Source organism: Cheilinus undulatus, linkage group 8 (assembly GCF_018320785.1).
Source record: "Cheilinus undulatus linkage group 8, ASM1832078v1, whole genome shotgun sequence".
Lineage (NCBI taxonomy): Eukaryota > Metazoa > Chordata > Actinopteri > Labriformes > Labridae > Cheilinus > Cheilinus undulatus.
Genome location: NC_054872.1, coordinates 2,428,629 through 2,449,905, shown reverse-complemented (window position 1 = coordinate 2,449,905; position 21,277 = coordinate 2,428,629). Strand labels below are relative to the sequence as shown.

Sequence of the window (21,277 nt, the reverse complement as noted above, 5' to 3'; positions counted from 1 at the left end):
TCCCAGAAATTTGAATCAAATACCCCAAAGTTTACAAATAAATGTTAAAAATTTCCCTAAAATACCTCAAATTTTCTAAACAAATTTTCAAAGAAATTCAAATCAAATTCCCCAAAAATTACAAATAAATTTACCAAATTTTCAAGAATTTTTTGAAGCAACCCCCCCCCCAATTCAAATCAAACTCCTTAAAATGTCAAAATATTTTTCTCAAACCTTGAGCTGTCAGTGCAAAGCCTCACTGTATGGAAAGTTGTTTGAGCATTTATTTGAAATAGGTGTTAGCAACCATTGTGTAGGTCTACTACTTGAATTTTAAGTCCTGGTTCTTAATTTTGGCCTACTAGTGCATGACTGGTCCTGAAGAGTAAAGCATAAAGTGTCACTAGTAGTACAGGTAAGGCCAAAATTGCATCTCTGTGCTTGTAGACATAAAACTGTAGACCAGGGGTCATCAAGTACATTTGCACAAGGGTGAGGGTCTTTCTCATTTCATAATTTTGTATCCTTCCTTCCTCTGTTCGCGTCCTTTCCTCGCATCTTAGCTCCACCCAGCAAGGAAATGAAAGAGAGATGCAAGGAAGAGAGAGGAGGAGAGAGGAGGCACAACTTAGAGAATGAGAAATCCTTCACAGCGTCAGTCTGAGCGACGTCAGCTACTGATGATCAGCTGATTCACCCTCACAGCCCAAACATTAGCAGACCCACATTTAAAATAATTTCAGAAACAAAGGTTTTTGATGACTCATAACAAAAATGGTAAAAAAAGAAAATAAAAAATTGCAATAAAATGTATTTAAAAAAGCATTCTTTACATTACATATCTGATTATCAGTAGAATGTTTTTGGTTTATAAACTCAACCATTTAATCTTTGTTAATATCCTCATCTATGGAGCCTGCAGGTCCATTTTTATTAGCTGATAACTGAGACTCTCTTTCACATAATCTGTAATCTGATCAAGAATCCACCACAGAGTTCTGTGGGTTTGTTGATTTTTTCAGTTAAATAGGAACAACAAACAAACTTCTGCCTCACTGAGGCCAAAATTCTGTCAGATTATATCATCCTGTGTAAAGTTAAAACATAAACATATTTATTTTTTGTTTTGTTTTTTGCTGTAAGAATATAAACAGTCATGAACCGTGCAGAGGTGTGGCTTTTCTGGTAGATGCCGCGCCTCCAAACCAATCACGTTGCACCTTTGGTAAAAAGACTTCCGCGGAGGATAGACTGGTGTTTCCTCGGTCTGAGCTCCTCCAGGAGCATTTAAGGAATTGGAAGATCCTTCATCATGGCGGAGGGAGAACGATGTCCAGGTCAGTCGAGGAGAGAGGAGGCGAGGATGGATAAAACTTTGTGATGAGAAGCACCCTTAGTCTTGGCAGAGTCTCTGGGGGCCGAACTTCCAAATAAAGAAAAATTAGATCAGTATTTTTTCTGGTTAACATATTATTTTATTAGTATTTGAATTTTAAAATGCAGGACATTTGTAGGCATTACCAGTGAGATCTATCCTGATCTAAAATACCATAGACCACAAGGAGACAGGCTTACCGCTGGCATTGGCAGGACTCTGTGGAGGTCTCTGGATTGTTTTGTATTTTGGTGAATATTTTCAGGATTTTTTTAGTTAATATTATTTCTTTAGTTAATAATATTTTAGTTAGGCACGCCGGTAGTCGAGTGGTTAAGGCACACGCCATTTACATAGGCAACCTGGGTTCAAATCCGGCCCGTGGCACCATTTCCTGCATGTCTCTCCTCCCTATTTCCAACTCTATCCACTGTCCTATCTTATAAAGGCAAAAAAGGCCAAAAATAAATCTTAAAAAAATAATATTTGTTAGATTTTTGATGATTGCATGAGGCCTGGGCTGATGGTGTGTGGTGAGGCCTGGTCGGGCCTGTTCCTGAACAAGACCTGTGAATACTCCTTGCTGTGACAAGCTGGATTCAACTGAAACAATAGAATCCCTCGAGCAATTTACTGAGGAGAGATAACTTGCCCAGATGGAAATGCCACAAGCAAGCTCACCAAGTAATCTTACTGGAAAGAAGAAGAGGAAGAAGGCTGAGCAAAAGCTAAAGTGGCAAGCTGTTGCAGCTGATGCCACCAAATCAGCTCCTAAAAGACCATGATCTGAAGAAGTAAGTGATGAGGATGAAGCTGATGGGGTCATGGAGGTTGAGACCAGGCTCCTGAAGTCAATTATTGATAGACTTGCTAAACTGAATGTGTTGGAGGTTATAATGAAAGACTTGAATCAACTTAAAGCTAGCCTTGAATACAGTCAGTGGCAAATTGATGAACTACTGAGTGACAACAGGAACCTCAAGAAATCTGTGCAGGATATGGAGAGCATGGTGAACATGCTTGAGAAGGAGAACAAGCGCCGTCAGAAACCCTGCTTGATCAACACTGTTGTTGTATGAGGAACAACTTGGTTTTCTCAGGAATTGCCGAGGAGGACAGTGTTGATAGTGAAACTGTTGTGAAGACCTTCATGACTGAACAGCTGAAACTGCCAGGTGAAGTGGTAAAAGATGTCACCTTCTCCTGAGTCCACAGAATAGGTAAAGTATTGAAAGGCAGACCAAGAGCCATTGTGGCCAATTTTGAGCATTTTAAACATAAGGAGCTTGTGGAAGTCGAGGAAAACAACTTAAAGGTACAAAGTTTGGAGTAAATGACCAGTTTCCCCATGAAGTCATCAACAGGAGGAGGGTACTTGTTACGACCTTTTTGTAATCTAGGGGTAACCAAAAGGAGTAACATAATAAGTTTATAAAACCAAACAAGAGTAACTAACAAAAAACTCCCAACTAGAAACAAAAGTTTCAAATATTTATTTACAGGGAAAATAGGTAACAAAATTAACCCTTAATTGACCAAGAGGTGAACAAAGGAAAAAGTTTGCTTACAAAGAATTGACTAATGAAAACCGAAAATGGAAGTATTGACTTCGGGGAACTCAAAGGCCAAAATAACAAACAAAAACCCCAAATCTAACTACAAAAGAACCAACCTAGACTATCTGTACCAAAATTAAAACACAATTCTAAACTACCTAACTGACCACAAAACAGGAGAAAACCAAAAACCTAACAAAAATGGCAGAGATTCCCCTCCCCTTCCTCTGTCTTTAACTAAAATTGTTTGGTTTAATCAGATGCAAACAGGAGCAAGCTTACAACATTTAGGTCAACACACATCATGGGTCAGGAGTGGAGGGAGAGAGACTGAAGCTCTATCTTGGGTGTCTTTTGTAAGCTCAGATGAGCCAGATCAGTCTCAGCTGCTGCAGACTCCTGAGGTGTGGCAGAATCAGGGTGAGAGAGGGTCCAAACAAAAACAGGATTCACCTAAACAACTCTGACTTTGCCTTATCAGAGGCCCTAACAGTACTCTATCCCATGATGAAAGAACACAGACTTCAAAATGATCACTTCACTTTAGTGACAGACAAATTGTACATAATTAATAAACTGTATCGTGACCTTAAAACAACGTCCTGGTTATTCTGATGTGGATGGATATCTCATGCAGGTCTTTAAACTATGGCAAATTTAACGATTCAAATTGGTTCTGTGAATTTAAAACTACCTAAGAAGGGATTAACCTGACACGCCAGATGGATGTGTTTTAACATCCATCTGGGAAAGCTTCAATAGGAAACGTTTGAGAAAAGGCAGAGGATTTGAATAAAACTTAGAGTGTGATTGGATGAACGTTCTGTCTATCACATCTCTACGGGCTAATAAGAACAACAAAACATGTAGCTGCTATCAGGCTGCAGCTACTGAGGAATAACGCGAAACATGGCGACTATAGACATGTAAGTACTCGACTTTTGTCGTTATTGAAAAGAAAACAACTCACTGCTGTTCTCTGTTCTTCTTTTAATGAAGAAATGTTGTCAAGTCCTGATAGAACAGGTGCTTTAGCAGCATCCACGCCTATCTCTTCCTCCATAACTGCACCAGCTCTTGCTACTGCTTTTTTACCTGGAAGTACTGCCAGTGGTCGCTGATTGGTCCTGTCACTTTCTAACCGGGCCCAAATGGTTCAGACGGGAGCTTTGCAAGATGGATACGCCAGGGAGAAACACCGAAACGGGCGTATCCATCTGCTTTGCAAGGTTAATGTTTCACAGCATAGGACAAAAACATTTCTAAGGTTTAGCCTCAAAGCTAAAAAAACATTTACCCTCCAAGCAATTAAAGCAACCGCCATCACGTTGATGGGCAGCAGTAGTGTTTTAATGTAGCGTACAGGGGTCTGAGAGAGAGAGAGAGAGAGAGAGAGAGATGCATGAGCTGAGGAGTGAGACAAAGCTATCAGATAATGAAGACCCTGTTTCAACAGCAAACTACTGAAATCCCCATCTCTACTTAAGAGACCAGTTTACATACAAAAAACAGGAGACCTCACCTCTAACTCAATGAAGTCCAACTCTGCAGCACACGTGTACATTAGAGTGTGGAAATCCTTGTAGCTGCTGAACTTCGACTTGATCAGTGTGCTGATGTGAGTCTGTTAAAGACATTAAACAGACATGCTGAACACACTACTTGCCTTTGCCTGACTCCTCCATGTTCTGACTTCAAAGCACAAGAGTAGGTTTAAAAAAATCATTCATTTTAAACTTAACACATGCATTTTCTCTCCATGTGTGGCTTTAACAGAGTAGTGTTAGCATATCTTAGATCATCTGAGGCACAGAGCACAGGGGACAGCATGAATTTGAGCAGGACTGTGGAGCCAAACCACGCCAACCCCTGCATGACCTGAGGAGGAGAAGAGATATGCACGGGAAGGCTGACAAAGATAAAAAATACACAACTCAAGCAAAAACCTGTGATCCAGGCCACAAGAGGCTGTTTGGGTTAGGGAGAGAGCAAGCTAGTGAAGTTATGTTGCAGAAATGGTTGAATTACTCTGCCTACTTAAACATACGCTGTCTGAAAATAGGTCTGTGATGTTAACTTTAAATGTGAGTGCATAGATTTTACCATATTTGAACATTAACATTGAAACTAGGGCTGCAAGCAGCACTGGAGGGCCCCGCAGCTGCACGCCGGGGATGTGACGGAACCGCCCGTGTGTGGCAACAGTGGGGTGTCGTGGAAGTTGTGCAGTGTGCTGCAACATGGCAAAGACAGCAGGGCGAACCCTATTTCAGCGTCATTACGACAAATGCAGTAATGACCCATTGGCATCACTTCCTGTTGGCAGCAGAGGTTGCCATGATCAGCTGTTTTCATGGGGGCATGTTTAATGTGATACTGCAGGGTTGCCACAACGATTAGAATACCATAGAATGATATCCCCCAGAGTTACATCAGTTTTCAGTGAGTAATTGTCCAAAAAATAGCCTTATTGTGAAATTGGGCCAGAGCGAGTGGACTTCCTCTCTCACTAAACTGTCTGACATTCACGTTCAGCCCTGACAGAAACTTGGGTCTGTCCTGAAAACACTGTAACACCAACCGCCCTTTCAGCTGATGCAGTGTTCCCTCATACACCTCGCTCTCTGGCTGAGGAGGTGGCACAGGCATTATTCTCTCTCATACAGTCATGGACGAAAATGTTGGCACCCCTGGAATTTTTCCAGAAAATACACCATTTCTCCCAGAAATTGCTGCAGTTACAAATGTTTTTGGCATACACATGTTTATTGCCTTTATGTGCATTACAGCAATAGAAAAAAATCGAAGAAAAAAGACAACATTGACATAATTTTACACAAAACTTAAAAAATGGGCTGGACAAAACTGTTGGCACCTTTTAAAACTGTGGGTAAATCATTTTATTTCCAGCATGTGATGCTCATTTAAACTCACCTGTGGCAGTAACAGGTGCTGGCTATCTAGAAATCACACCTGAAGCCAGTTAGAATGTCTAAAAGTTGACTCAACCTTTGTGTTGTGTGCCTGTGTGTGTCACACCAAGTATGGAGAAAAGAAAGAGGAGCCAAGAACTGTCTGAGGACTTGAGAAGCAAAATTGTGGAAAAATATGAACAATCTCAAGGTTACAAGACCATCTCTAGAGATCTAGAAATTCCTTTGTCCACTGTGCGTAATATAATCAAGAAGTTTATAACCCATGGAGCTGTGGCTAATCTCCCTGGACGTGGATGGAAGAGAAAAACTGTCCCCAGTGGTTGAAGGAGTCTCCCAACTACAGTTGGCTTGCACTTTCCTACTCTACTTCTGAATTTTTGCCTAGCTCTTGTGTGAGAAATCTCACATTTTGCTGAGATTACTTGTTGGTGTTTATAAAAACAAAACAAAAAACATAAAACAAAAAACAAACAAACAAAAAAACAACGACAACAAAAAATGTGTACTTTAGGTGCATTGCCTTAAACACTGCATGGCAGCACCTGTGTCCAATTTGACCTGAAGCACTTTTGTGGTACTTACTGATGTTGTTTCTCCTCATCTAGATCTTGCTTGTGTTGTTCTTGGTCTTGAATGTACGTCACTTTGGATAAAAGCGTTTGCTAAATGACATTGTAACATTGTAACATTGTAACTTCCTGTTGGGATTTTGGCATGTGTCCAAATTCTGTTTTTTGTAGCTGTCATGGTGATCCATATGCAGAGAGACAATCAGAGGCCTAGGATGAAGGATGCATTTTTGGTGAATTTTTATGTGGCAACCCATAAAACAGACATGAAAAAAAATGGTGTAAATGTTCACCTGGCAGAAGGGGGCGCTGTGGGGAAAAGATGATATTGATGCATGGTTGTATTCAAGACCAATGTGCAGTTATCCTTGTAAAGGTTGGTGATGATTGACATAAGCACTAAAAAGTTATAAGGTAATAATGGTGTAATTTCACTGCGAAAAATAGAGCAAAAACGCAGACAAGTTTGGGCACCCGTAACGTCACCACCGTATGGTGAAAACTCACGCGGTGTACGACTTTGGGTCTCAATCTTGTGTAGTTTGAGGACAAAAATTCTGGAGTCAGTCAGATAAAATCCCTCGGACAAGTTCGTTCAAATCCGACCCCTAAATTTACAAAAAGCAAATTGTAAAAACCAAAATGCCCGACTTCCAGTTTGATTTACGATACGGGTCCAAGAGGCTTTTTTGTAGCTCTGACTATGACCTACGTGCACACCACGTTTGATAAGCCTGGGTTGAACCAGCTGAGGGGGCTGAATGTTTGAAATTTTGTAGGGGGTGCCATTTAGCCAATAGGACACACCCACCAACAAACATGACATCAGTTATCTTGGCATGCCCATGAGAATATTTTCACCAAGTTTTGTTGCTCTACACATATCACAAGCCCCTGAGAATTCTACTTCCTGTTTCATCCAATGAATGTAGTGGACTTCCTGTTGAGATTTGGACATTGGTCCAAATGGCGTTTTCATAGGTCTGATGATGACCTATATGCACACCGCATTTCATAGGCCCAGGTTGAACCAGCTGGGTGGGCTGAATTTTTGAAAATTTGTAGGGGGCGTCATTGAGCCAATAGGCCACACCTACCAACAAACAGCCCATCAATAATTTCAACATGCCTAAGAAAATTTTTCCACCAAGTTTTATTGCGTTATACTTTTCACAACCCCTTGAAAGTTCTACTTCCTGTTTCACGGCAAACAAAAAATCACCAGGGCCACGCCTTTTCACCTAAAATTTTTTCCCTTACATACGTATGATGTCAACTCCTTGGAAACAACCAGCGAATTTCAGCATGATTCGGCCAACCATGTAGGTACTGGAACCATGTGGTGAATGTGCAGGTCACAACTTGTCCACGACAGCATTTTGGAGTTGTTGGATTGTGTATTTGATGAGTTTGATGAGGGAAAGCAAAAATTCCGTCTGCTTCTATAGCGTTAGCTGTGCAGCTGGTATATCGGTCCCCCCAGATCTAGAAACAGCTTGCATCGGTAACTAAAGGAAACGGACCTATTACTAAGACTACAGGAATTATGGCAATGGGCGAATTTGCCAAAATGTTGAAGTATCCCTTTAAGATAGCCTCTGCAAGGGCAGGCAAACTCATGGATCCCACTAAATTAGAGCAAAATAATCAGGTAGTACTGGCAATTAGTGAATCAATGAAACTGACTAAGTTTGCCTGGGAAGGGTGGATGTTTGAAGACACATGCTGACCAAATCTGGAAAATATAAATTAAAAAAATGCCTAAAATGAAAAATAAATGTTTGAAAATACTATTTTTTAGTTTTACAATCTTATTTTCTATGAGGTGGGGGTCCACAGTATAAATGATTTTCTCTTAAGGGAGGCTCACTCTCTCACACTATGAAACCCCTTGACTTAAAACTTTTGGGGGAATAATTGAAGAAATTTTAGGATGCTTTTTATGGGGTACCATATGATATGTTTACGATTTTTTAACAGAAATGTCAGTATTTCTTTAAAATTTAAGGGAAATTGTGTGGATTTTGCAACAGAGCATTTTCAAGAAATAAAAAAAATGACTCCCCTATAAAGTGACCAACATACAGCCAAAAAAAAAAAAAAATCTGCTCTAAAACTATCCAGTGCTGGATTTTCTGCAGAAACAGGACCTTCAGGACACCATTTTTGGTAAGAACTCCTTCCTGTTCAAAGACAAGGCTGACCTTCAAAAATCATCAGGTCCTTCTGATCCCAAATAAGTGGGAGAAACTAAAAATGCATTCGTGAGGATATCACATTATTACCCAAGCAAAATTTATTGGTTTGCAGTCCATATTGAAATTTCAGTTACTGGCTACATGAATAATCATTTACATTTAGGCACAAACACTAGAGTGGTTTTCACGTGCATGTATTTACATAAAGTCACATTTTGAAAAGCAGTGAATGTAAGTTTAAAAATACTGTCTTTAAGTTGAACTTTAAGGCTCTTGGTCTGAAAATCATCCCTCTCCTTTACAGTCAAATGCAGGAATAACATTTAGATTTAAAACATCTTTAAAGTTTCTTGCAGAGTACCACAGAAGAGAAACAAAATCACACTAATGTTTTACTAATCAGAATTAAATGAAGGAATAAAACTTTGCAACCTTTTGCAAAGTTTGAGGCTTTGAATATTTTCACACTTGAAGAGAAAGATGATAAAAAAATAAAGGACGGTGACATGAGAATGATTGTTGGTGACAGCTAAAATAAACCTTTAAGTTCTTCTTCATGTGTCAAATCAAAGTAACAGACTCCTGATGTGACTTTGTTGTTGGAATGAATACATGACTGCCCCCTGGTGGCAGCAGCACCTTTTAGAACCCCTGCTAACCCTGAGGAAGACTGTACTGTTTAAAGCGAAGGTCAGAGCAGAGCTGTTATATGTTTTTTCCTGTAAAGTTCAGGCAGCTTGTTGAGGTTTATCCAGGACACTGAAGGAGCAGCTTCAGTTTTCTGTCACATCTTCAATCACATGAAACAACACAAAAAATGTTTTGGATTTTGTAACCAGAGAGTCCAAACTGGTCCAAACCACAAACCAACAGCACCAGAAGTCAATTAATGCTTCATTTATGTCCATGTTGGCACTAACTGGCCTGGGATTTGCTGTTCAGCTCATTCTCCCACTCCACCTCCACCACCTTGTACAGCTCCATCGCGGCTCTGGCGTCCTCCACAGAACAGTGGCCCCTCCTGCCAGTCTGAGGACAACAGAGAGGACAGGTTTAGACTCTTTAAATCACCACTTCAACACTTTAGCTGGACACAATCTTCAGGTTTCTCAAAGCTGCAGTTTACATCTATCTTTGACTTTTAGCTTCCTTCCAGAAAGTGGATTTCTGGAGTGGACTTGGATGTTCTATGAATGGAGGCTAATTTTCTCCTACCTGGATGTCCTTGTTGAAGATGGCCTTGGTGAGTCTTTTCAGCGAGGCGCACTGGCTGTCAGAGAAGCCGGCCTTCTTGTTGAGCAGCGGGATTTGAGACGTGTCTCTGGTCATGTGAGCGGGATGGATGTAACTCAGAGCCTTGAAGTCATTGTGGAGAGCGTGGCCGACCAGCACCTTCCCCGTTATTAGCCTCAGTATCTGACGACAGACGAGAACCTCACTCATTAAACTTTCTCAGTGTGGACTGTACAGAGTGAGAAATGTAGACAGTGATGAGACATAAACAAGCAGACATGAATCCTGCTGAGACTGAGTGACGAATAGTTCATCTAATGTTTTAATGTTCACAGCCACAGATTTTTGCTCTGAATACATTTGTTTTGTACTGAAGATTAGCACTGCCAGCCCAATAAAACAGCAGCTATGAACACAGGCCCTAAAGGGGTTTATGTAAACCCAGGGGTGTCAAACTCAATCACAACAGGGGCCGGATTCAGGATTCAGGTCTAACCTGACAGCTAGATGGGGCCAATATTTAACCATAAACTGTCAACCTCATTTTCCCCGGTGATAAAATATAAAAACCCAGCACTGATGAGAAGTCATTTGGAAATTCAAAAAAGTTAAAATGTTAAGTTTAAAGGCTCAAATCTGAGATAAAAATTCCAATTTATTTGTTCAAATATCAGAACACGATATTAAAAACAGAAAAAAAAAATTTAAGAGCAAATATACGAGGAGAAAGTTGAAATCATATGTTTGAAAGGTGAAAATATGACATCAATTTTGAAATTATGAGTTTAAAGAGTCAAAATATTACTTAAAATTTTATATTGTGAGTCTGATGGTTCAAATGTGGGATTGAAAAGCCAAAAATTAGTGTCAAAATATGAACTAGAATTCAAAATGATGACTTAAAAAGTTAAAAATATGACTTAAATTCAAAATTGGGAGTGTAAAAAGTCAAAATATGATATAAAAAGTAAAAATTATTCATTTAAAATGTCAAAACATAAGAAGAAAAATTAAAATCATGTTTTTAAATGTTAAAATATGGGATTAAAAAGCCAAAGTAAGGAGTTGAAAAGGTCAAAATATGACTTAAAATTTAAAATTGTGAATCTGAAAGATAAAAATGTGACATAAAGTCCAAATTATGAGTTGAAAAAGTCAAAGTATGAAATGAAAAGTCAAAATCATAAGTTTGAGTTGTAATCTTGAGGTGCAAAATTGAAAATATGAAACAAAACACAAGTTTATTTCTTTCCCACATTCTTGACTTTTTATGAAATCTTTTTTACTCTTTACTTTTTCAGATTTTATGGTTTAACAAGGATATTTTTGAATAATCATGTTGAAGTTTACATTATTATACTGAGGAAATCTGCAAATATGATATGATCTTGCAGGCCGGATACAATCATTCCACGGGCTGGATTTGGCCCCCGAGCCTTGAGTTCGACACCCGTGGCTCAAACCTTACCTTGTTCTTGGCCTCAGAGAAATTTGTAGCATGTCTGAGGTCTTTTTCCCTGACGCCACTCCATCTTGTGCGATAGTCTGTGACAGGCATGGTGGGTTTGATGAATTCATCATAGAGTATGTCTCCGTCGTAGTTCACCACGCTGCAGCGAGCCAGTAGGCTGATACTGCCCTCTGGGCCGGCGCCAACCATCTCACAGTCAATAGCCACGTACTTTGAGGGGCACAGAGTGGCTGATGTCTTTTTTTTATGCTTTCTGTGGCTGCTATACATAGACGAGACTGTGGTGAGGGGTTCTGAATGTTTGCTCTTATGTTCTTCTGACTTTTTGTGGTGGTCGCTGTAGTCTACATGGTCAGTGTAGGCAATGGTGCTGGCTGTCGATGCTGGATGCATGAGGCTATGGGGTAAACAGCTGTCGTCTCTGATTGGTGGAGGTGTGCCTTTGCTGTGTGTTGACATAGAAGGCTCAGGTTTGCACAATGTAGCAGTGTCTTTGCTCTGTATAGCAGATGTATCTTTGCTTTGTTGTGGCGTTGGAGGCTTACAGGTAAGAGATGGAGCACTGGCCATGTCCCTTGCAGGAGCTGGAGCTGAAGTATCAAATGTCTTTGTTCTGGAAGCAGGAACTGAAGGATGCTCTGCAGGTGCTCCATTGTGACGCTGAACTTGCTCCTGTTTGTATTTTTTCCAGCAGTTTTGCTGTTTTGTTTGCACCTCCCGGAGTTTTTCTGCCCAGGAAATCTGATATTTCTCTCAGTTCTCCTCATTCCATGACTGTCTGAAACTGTCACCTCTATGTGCATATTTATTCCAATGTCCGACATGGCTCCAGTTAAAACAAGTCCAAAGTGTCTAAAGAAGTCCTCGGTGTGTCACAATCATGCAGCGATCTCCTCTGTAGTTCTTTACCCTTTGAGTCTAGTTTGTATTGACTGACACCAGTAAAGATGTATCATCCTGCAGGAGAAACACAATGCTGTCAAACTTTCCTATATTCGAACGACAAATGCATTAATTCTTATCTAAATGGGTACAGAGCTGCAGCTGATGTAAGAATTTGACTACTTCAATGCATCAGGTCTTGTTAGGGATGCACAATGTTGGATTATTGCCAAAAACTGATATGCCGATATTTACAGATTCATTTTAGCCTATACAAATATCAAAACTGATATTTAAATATGATTTACATAACTAAAAATTCAGTTCTTTGAACACAATTTAAGGTTTGAGAGGAAAGAATAATCTATTTTTCTTAAAAGGCAATTTAAAGTTTAAAGAATGAGGATGAATTAAGAAAAAGATCTAAACTTACACAGGTCTGTTAGTCCAACCTAAAACTCCACTAATTTATTATCATATGGCTCAATTTTACAGTCTACACTGATATTCATGGTAAAAATATCGGATGTAAATATCAGCAGAAATTTGTAGATCTACTAATTCCGATAATTGCCTTTTTTAGCTAATACCTGCTGATATCAGGCCGATAAAATTGTGAACCTCTAACTCTTGTCTATCACAGGAGCTCTCAACCTTTTCAGCTCGTGACCCCCAGAATAAAGGTGCTAGAGACCGGGGACCCCCACTGTACCTGAAGGTAGCAGAACAGCCATTCATATTCAAGAATAGTGCAGACAAGGCTGTCCATAAGGGGGATAAATGGGGAGGTCTCCAGGACCCAGCCAAACTGGGGGGCCATGGAGGTCAGCAAAACCATGGTCCATTGTATAGTTAAGCTGTGAAAACCATATTTTATATTTGACCTAAATAATAACCACTCTTATCAAAGAAACGCATATCTTTATTTAATCATTTGTGTAGTAAATGTTACACAAATAAAGGGAATTTTTATGTCCTCATATTTAATCAGAACACTGTACAAAAATGAAGAAAGTAGGATTTTTTTGTAGATTATTTGAGAAAATGGGTCTTGAATGGTTGCGTAATATGTTGTGCATAACATCTCTGCTTCCAAAAAAAATTAATCTAATTTTCCATTAATTGCCCAGCTCTATTCTGAATGCACTATATATATAGGGAAGATATGACTAAAGTGACTAAAACTAGAAGGCATTTCAGTCTTAAACTCAGTATAAAATAGGTGTCAAATTTAACATGAGATGATTCATCTCCCTCTTAGACACAATTTGGTAAAAGAAATGTATTTTTCACAGCCTGTTTCATACTATTGGGCATCACAATAATATAAATAATATCAATAATTACTAATATATTGTTATTATATCCTTGTCTCCAAAATAAAAATCATATAATAGAATGACATTTCTCTTTGCATACTGTATCTCAGATGTTTATTTGACCTTGAACTATTATATCCCTAGTTTAGCTAACCGATTTTTGAACTATTTTCAATATAGGGCTGGGCAATTAATTGAAAATTAGATTGGATCGCAATATGGCCTGCTGCAATTTTCAAATCACAAAAGGTGCAATATCTCTTTGACCTAAATTTGTGTCACAATACCAGTTTTTAAACTTTTTTGCAGCAGAGATGTTATGCATGACATATGCAATCATTCAGGTGCTTTTTTCAGAATAGTCTAAAACATCCTGCCTTCTTGATTTTTTTACTTATTCATTTAATATAAGAATGACAAAAACCTTTCAATGTAATCATTCAGACCCGATTTGCCATACAAGTCAAAATCATCAGAGTTAGACACTTTAAAGGAATTGTTCACTGTTTAGGAATTTAAGAAAGTTAAGGAATAATCGCATATCAAAACACAATTGCAATATTGGGGGAAAAAATCACAATTAGATTGTTTTTCCAAAATCGTTCAGCCCTATTGCAATACAACCCTAGCAGTTAACTGCACTACTGATTTAGAGCCACTGAATCCTCTTGTTCATTGTGTACAGTTTGATATTGGTACTCATAATCCATCCAGTTGTGATTCCCTTAAAAACTGCAGGTTTACTGTTCTCCATCAGGAGTTCTTCACTCAAGATCTCCGGCACACCAGACTCACGGCAGTTGGTGCTACAAGACCTGACATATCCACAGGTTGCAGATCTGCTACTGGATGCTAACAATGGAGACAACAGGAGGTACTACTGGGTCATTATCAGACCATCTATATACATTTGAGGTCCTTAAGCTTTTCTTTACTTGTGGGATACAGCAGATCATGTCAGTTTGTGGGACAGTCTTTAATCTGAGCTGTCGAATATCCAACCACTTCTTGTAGACATTTAGCTTGTCCGAATAATCGAATGCTCAGAACAGATGTAAAGCCTTGTTAACCCGGGATAGTAGTGTAAAGATGCTTAAAGCTAGAGGGTTTGGTCTTTCAATCAAACTTTGTTCTTCAAACATGCAATATACTAACATAAGAAAATGATCACATTCTGACTTCTGTGTGATCTAAATAAAACCCCTGACACTTTATCTCATCAGGTATCCCTGCGTGTAGCCTCTGTCACTCCTGGCGTTTCGTGCCACAGCTCATGCTCTTGCGTTTCCCAGAGAGTGCAGAGAGGAGAGAGGCAGAGCGACCGGCTCTGAGGAGTTTCAGGAGAATCAAAGTCAGAGCTCTCTGCTGGGTCACATATTCAGGAAACACGTCAAACCCAAGAAGCTGCACGAGATCTGTAAACTGGGCACGGTACAGGAATATTTCACATCCTAATATAATTAACAACGTATACTCATCTTTAACAGGGTTTTTGATCTGTTTCTTCAGTTTGATCCACAGCTGGTTAAACACCTTTGTGATCAGACCTGCAGCAGGGTGGTGGATGTGGGCTCAGGACAGGTATCATCAATATTATGACTGTAACCAGGGAAGACTCTCATGGAGGAAGTGTATGAAAAGACACTCTTTGCTCTGTGCAGGGTCATCTCACACGCTTTCTATCCTTCGGGCTTGGGCTGTCTGTGACAGCCATTGAAGCAGATCACACTTTGGTTACCATGGCGTCCAGGTTTGACGGACAGCTCCTATGGGCCTTAGAGAAAGACAGGCAGAAAAAGGTTTGTTCAACTTTTTTTAAATCTAACAACAAAGTGCAACACTTTTTCTTATCAAAAGTTTGTTTTATGTTTCAAATCTTTGGTTCTCAACTGGTCCAACCTCAGCACTGAACACCACCTCCCTATGGAGAAAATTTAACCCAAATCCCCTCAAAATTTTAACCACTCAAAATCTGTTTAGTTAAGAAAGCAACCCTTTACAGAAGCCCTGGAGGGACATGCATGCAAACATTTTATGTCTCTTATTTAACTCAAAATATTTGCTTAAACTGATGTTATTTTTTTAAAGTAGTGGAAATAATTGCTGTAAGTTGGACTTAAGATATATGATTTACATTGTAAACCCCAAAAGGTTAATAAAAATAAAAACATTTGCACTGACTATGTTAAATAGTGCTGAAAAAACAGTATTTGTTTAGTAGCAGGTACCTAGCCATTTTTAAGGTACATCAACTCAGTAAATAAAAGTAAGAAAGATTTCATAAAAAGTCAAGAATGGGGGGGTGGGATTTTAAATTTTGAGCAAAGATCTCAAACTTATGATTTTGACTTTTCATTTCATACTTTGACCTTTTCAACTTATAATTCAGACTTTATGTCACATTTGTATCTTCCAGATTCACAATTTTAAATTTTAAGTCATATTTTGACCTTTTCAACTCCTTACTTTGGCTTTTCAATCCCATATTTTTACTTTTAAACAGATGATTTCAATTTTTTTCTCACATTTTGGCATTTTGAATTAATAGTTTTTACTTTTGATATCATATTTTGACCTTATACACTCCCAATTTTGAATTTAAGTCATATTTTTAACTTTTTAAGTCATCATTATGAATCCTAGCTCATATTTTGACGTTTTCAAGAAATCATGCAAGCTGAATATTTCATTGATTTTTATCTCTTGCTGTAGACATAAAACTGTTAAAATAACCACATTCCTTTTCCTCCCTAGAACTGCCCCTCTCTGGTCCCAGTTTCACACTCCTCTCCTCGCCATGTGGCGGGTTGGGTAAACCCCAAGGCATCGTGGGAGGACTTCATCAAGCAGCTGAGCACGGCTGAGTGTGTCAAAAATGGTCCCCAAACTCCATCTGGACCCAGTAAGAAGAAGCTGAAGGGCTCTGAGCATCACGAGGTCCAGACTCCATCTTGTCTGGGCTCCACTGAGTCTAATCCTCAACCACTGGACTTTGAAATGACGCCACTACCGCCGTTCAGCAAAGAAAACTCTGATGAGGAGTCCTGCTGTCCGTGTGAGCCGTTAGCCAGTCAGGAGGGAGAACACCAAGACATTAACGACCTAGAAAGATATCCAGATCTTGTCCTGACCGGTCTCCACGCCTGCGGTGACCTTAGCGCCACCCTCCTTCGCCACTTCGTCAACTGCCCTCACGTACGCAGGATCACGGCAGTGGCGTGCTGCTACATGAAGATAACAACCAAAGAAAACCCCACCCACCGGGACTGGTGGAACGGCCCGCTTCACTGATGACGCCGTGCCAGGAGTCGCCTCCGTCAGAGTTCGGTTACCCGATGAGCTCCTGGGTGCGGGGGCTGCCGGGTCATCAGCTATCCTACAAGGCGAGGGAGGGGGCGTGTCACGCCGTGGAGGACTACGGACGGAGACTCAGAGAGGAGAGCGAGCTGCTGAAGACGCACTGTTACAGAGCCATGCTGGAGACATTCATCAGGGACACGAAGCCGGATCTACGCAGGGCAGGGATCCAGACCATCAAGAAGACTCACCTGTTACCGTTTACAGAGTGAGTCCACACTCATTCACTGGTTTTAATTGGGGTGGGAAAACTTATTACGCCTTCCAGGGACAAACTCAATTTGTTGAATTTTACATTAAAGATTCTGGTCCAGTATCAGGTATACTGGTTCTGTTTTTAACTCTGATTTTTAGTGAACGAGATAGTTAATCCTTGTTTGACCTGCATATTTCTTTAATTTTTTAGCTGAATTAGATTAAATTATTAAACTAAGAACTAATTAGAACTAAATAAAAAAAAATCTAATTAGTATAAAAAATTAAAAAATAAATTAAGCTAAAAACATTCAAATCAATTGCAATGAGATAAAAATGAAATAAAATTAAAGAAACTAAAATGAAGTTGAAAAATAAATCCAACATTTTAAATCAATCAAAAAAATAAATAATTTTAAAAAAAGAAAAAAAAAATACAATAATGAAAATAAATAAAGAGAAATTGCTAATTAAATGAGATAGAAAGAATTACATTAGTTTTAAGCTGCTTTTTCCATGCAGTGAACATGATAGTTACTCCTTGTTTGACTTGAATGTTTCTGAATTTTTTTAGTGGAATTAGTGATGATATAGATGTTTTACAGAAACACTTGCACAAATGAAAATCTACTTAAAATAAAAGAAAGACCTAAATTACAAAAAAAATTATAACAAATTGAAAATAAATTAAGATAAAAACATTAAATTCAATTACAATACAATTAAAAATGAAATAGAATTAAAGAAACTAAAATTAAGTTGATAAATAAATCAAAACATTTTTAATCAAATCAAAAAGTAAGGAAAATTTAAAATACATGATATTTACTTCTTTTTTGACCTGCATATTTCTTTAATTTTTTTAGTTGAATTATTGATGCATAGAGTTTTACGGAAACACTTATGTCACATGAAATTTACTAAAAATATAAAAGAAAGAATAAAATGTAAAAAATCTGAAAGTATGAAAAATTAAAAATAAATCCAGATAAATGCGTTTAATTCAATTACAATAAAAAAATTAATGAATTAAAGAAACTAAAATTAAGTTAATTAATAAATCTAAACATTTTAATTAAATTAAAAAGTAAAAATAAATAATATTGAAAATAAAATGAAATGAAAATCTACTAAAACTCAAAAGAAAGAAACAAACAACAAAACACATCAGTATAACAAATTCAAAATAAATCAAGATAAAAACATTAAATTCATTACAATACAACAAAAATGAAATAAAATTAAAGCAACTAAAATGAAGTTGATGAATAAATCTAAACAATTTTAATCAAATCGAAAATTAAAAATAAATTATATTAAATATAAAATTAAAATGAAATAAAAATACAAATAAATTAAATTAAAAAAATAAAAATTAATTATCAAAATAAACTAAAAACAAGTTTCAGATTGTTTTAAACAAATTAATAAAACTAATTAAATAACCATATACCACTACTGAAAGATTCTGAGAGAAATGTGTCTGTTTCCTCGTCTTCGTGGCACATTGAAACTTTTGTGTGACTTTGCTTCCTTCCACCAGACTTTAACCTTTCTGTTGGATTAGATGACTCTTAGCATAAATAGCATCTCATCTCATCTGTTCAGTGGCTTGCCAAGTAATCACCACAGTCCATCACCAACAGAGAGCTGTACCTGTGTTATAATTCTATCTACAGTGAAAAAATGGCCTCAGTGCATGAAAAAGTGCTGATTTAAGAAAAAATGACTGGTCTCTTCAGCTGTGTATCAAAAGAACTGGATAAATGAGTTTGAAAGTATTATTTCAGATATAATGCTACTGTCCTCTTCTTTCTACATCAATGTTCCCTCCCAGGTACGGGGTCGGCCTTCCTCCCACTTTACCTCTGGACTCGGAGCGTGTGGAGGCCATGTAGAAGCAGCAGGGCCGGGTGGTGGTCTACTTCAGCCTGTCTCTGCTGCTGGCTCCTGTGGTGGAGACACTGGTGCTGCTGGACAGGATGATCTACCTGCAGGAGAACGGTGAGATCCTCCACATACGTTGGGACCTTCATGACTCACGGGCACAGCAAGTTTTAGGAGGGATAAATATTAACGGAGTGAATTCCATTAAGACCGCGCCAAAGTAGAAAAAGGAGAGGAGACGTACCATAAAATTTCATTTTTTATGGAAAGATCTATGCACTGATATCTTTTGTCCTTGCTTAACTATTATCTGTCTCCCTGCAGGTGTGGACAGTCACCTGGTTCCTCTCTTCCATCCAAACTTTTCACCACGAAACTTTGTGCTGGTTGCTCTGACGCCTCAAGGATAGCGAGTGAAACTCTTCTAATCCCTCCACATGACTCATGATTACCAAAGTCTTGCTCTTTTTTGTAAGAAAAGGAAATCTTGGGTTATTTTGCTATTTCAGTTTCTGTTTTTATAAATATTTAATGATAAAGGGAAGGTTCTGCTTGCTGAATGTAAATGCTCTGCTATATTTTTATAAGATTTAAATCATGGAATGGAACCATTTTAGATTTTTAGCTCTGCTGTGATTCAGGAGTGTGTTTCAGGTCTAAATCTTTGGGATTTTCTGAACCAAAACGTCCACACATCAGGTTTTGCTGACATCATACATGTCACACCGTTTCTCCTCTTCATGCATGGAGACAGTCACGTGTTTTGTTTTAATGACATGCTCTGGTCCTATCATGCCCAAACTATTGTTTTAATTGTTTTTTTTTTATGTTATTTATTTTATTCTGTCCTTTTCTGTAAAGCACACATGTAGCGCTGTTTTTCTGTTACTCAAAGCAATAAACAGAATCAAATCTTATTCCATCCTGAATTTCTTATGTAATATCTGCCATGAGGTGGCCAAAATGTTTTATACATTTTTCTCAATATTTCTGTTTTTAAAGTTGTTCAATTGTTTATTTTGATGATTCATATTGAAAAGCACATAAACTTCAGAAGAATCAGCTGTTTTGTGAGTCTGGTGTGTTAGAGTGAAATCAATCCAATCAAATTTGCAGGTAAACTCAACACTGTGGACATGGCTCAAAATATTGTTCAGTGATTATTATATGAACCAAATCCTCTAAATGAAAAATAAGATAAAATAAATTAATTAAATAAGTAAAACAGATTAAAAATACATTTAAAAAATCGAATAAGTTGATTTTAAATGGTTAAAAATCAAATAAATATAAAAAATAAAAATAAATGAATAGGAAGTTAATAGTTAGATTTGTATTTTAATCAAATAAAAAAGTGAAGGAAAATATTTTAAAAAATGACAAAAATCCAAATAAAATAAAAACAGAACAGAAATTTAATGAAATAGAAAAAATTAAATCAATTTCAAGCTGCTTTTTCCCTGCAGTGAACATGATAGTTACTCCTTGTTTGACCTTCATAGTTCTGAATTTTTTTAGTGGAATTTGTGATGCATACAGAAGTTTTAAAGAAACACTTGCAGCCAATAAAATCTAATGAAAATAATTTAAAAAAATTAAATTAAAAAAAAATTGAATAAGTATAAAAAATTAAAATTTAATTAAGATGAATAAATTAAATTGAATTACAATAAAATAAAAATGAAATAAAATTAAAGAAACTAAAATGAAGTTGAAAAATAAATCTAAATATTTTTAATCAAAACAAATAGTAAAGAAAAAAATAAAAAACAGAAATAAATTGAAGTTATTAATTTAATGAGACAGAGTTAAATCAATTTCAAGCTGCTTTTTTCATGCAGTGAAAATGATAGTTATTCCTTGTTTTACTTGCATATTTCTGATTTTTTTTTTAGTGGAATTAGTGATGCATTCAGAAGTGTTACAGAAACACTTTCAGGCAATGAAATCTACTAGAAATAAAAAAGAACTAAATTTTAAAAATCAAAAATTACAAACAATTAAAAATAAATTAAGATAAATACATTAAGTTCAATTACATGAAATTGAAAATAAAATTAAAGAAACTAAAATTAAGTTGATTAATAAATTCAAACATTTTGAATTAAATCAAAAGGTAAAAATAAATCATATTGAAAATGAAATAAAATGAAAATGAAATGAAAACAGAATAAAAATTAAAAGTCTATATAAACTTGCGAGTTTCAGATTGTTTAAAAAAATTTAAAAAACAAATCATAATCCTGCAAGTGCCATTGGGACTGTTATCATTTTTTAATAGTTGGCCAATTCAAGTCTTATTTTGTTTTCAGTATCA

At 37.3% G+C, this 21,277-nt stretch overlaps 2 protein-coding genes and 1 pseudogene across 5 annotated transcripts in view; 2 read left to right on the top strand and 1 right to left on the bottom strand.

Annotated features, from left to right (window-relative positions):
* The window catches only part of LOC121513254 (NLR family CARD domain-containing protein 3-like), a 945,231-nt gene that overhangs the window by 909,148 nt on the left and 14,806 nt on the right, over window positions 1-21,277 (top strand). The window lies entirely within an intron of this gene.
* On the bottom strand, window positions 8,697-16,062 carry LOC121513265 (interferon-stimulated 20 kDa exonuclease-like 2). The gene is made up of 3 exons (XM_041792883.1): window positions 11,318-16,062; window positions 9,832-10,032; window positions 8,697-9,645 (listed from the first exon to the last, which is right to left on the bottom strand). The coding sequence occupies exons 1-3, from the start codon at window positions 11,888-11,890 to the stop codon at window positions 9,532-9,534; spliced, it is 888 nt and encodes a 295-aa protein (XP_041648817.1). The 5' UTR covers window positions 11,891-16,062; the 3' UTR covers window positions 8,697-9,531.
* On the top strand, window positions 16,054-19,877 carry LOC121513266 (annotated as a pseudogene).

What these genes read in the sequence shown, in the direction of transcription:
- LOC121513265 (XM_041792883.1), bottom strand. Translation starts at nt 11,890, where the DNA reads ATGGCCAGTGCTCCATCTCTTACCTGTAAGCCTCCAACGCCACAACAA. An exon ending in TCTCTGAGGCCAAGAACAAG is followed by an intron (nt 10,033 to 11,317) that starts GTAAGGTTTGAG and finishes GTCTGTCGTCAG; the next exon opens with ATACTGAGGCTAATAACGGG. An exon ending in TCTTCAACAAGGACATCCAG is followed by an intron (nt 9,646 to 9,831) that starts GTAGGAGAAAAT and finishes TGTTGTCCTCAG; the next exon opens with ACTGGCAGGAGGGGCCACTG.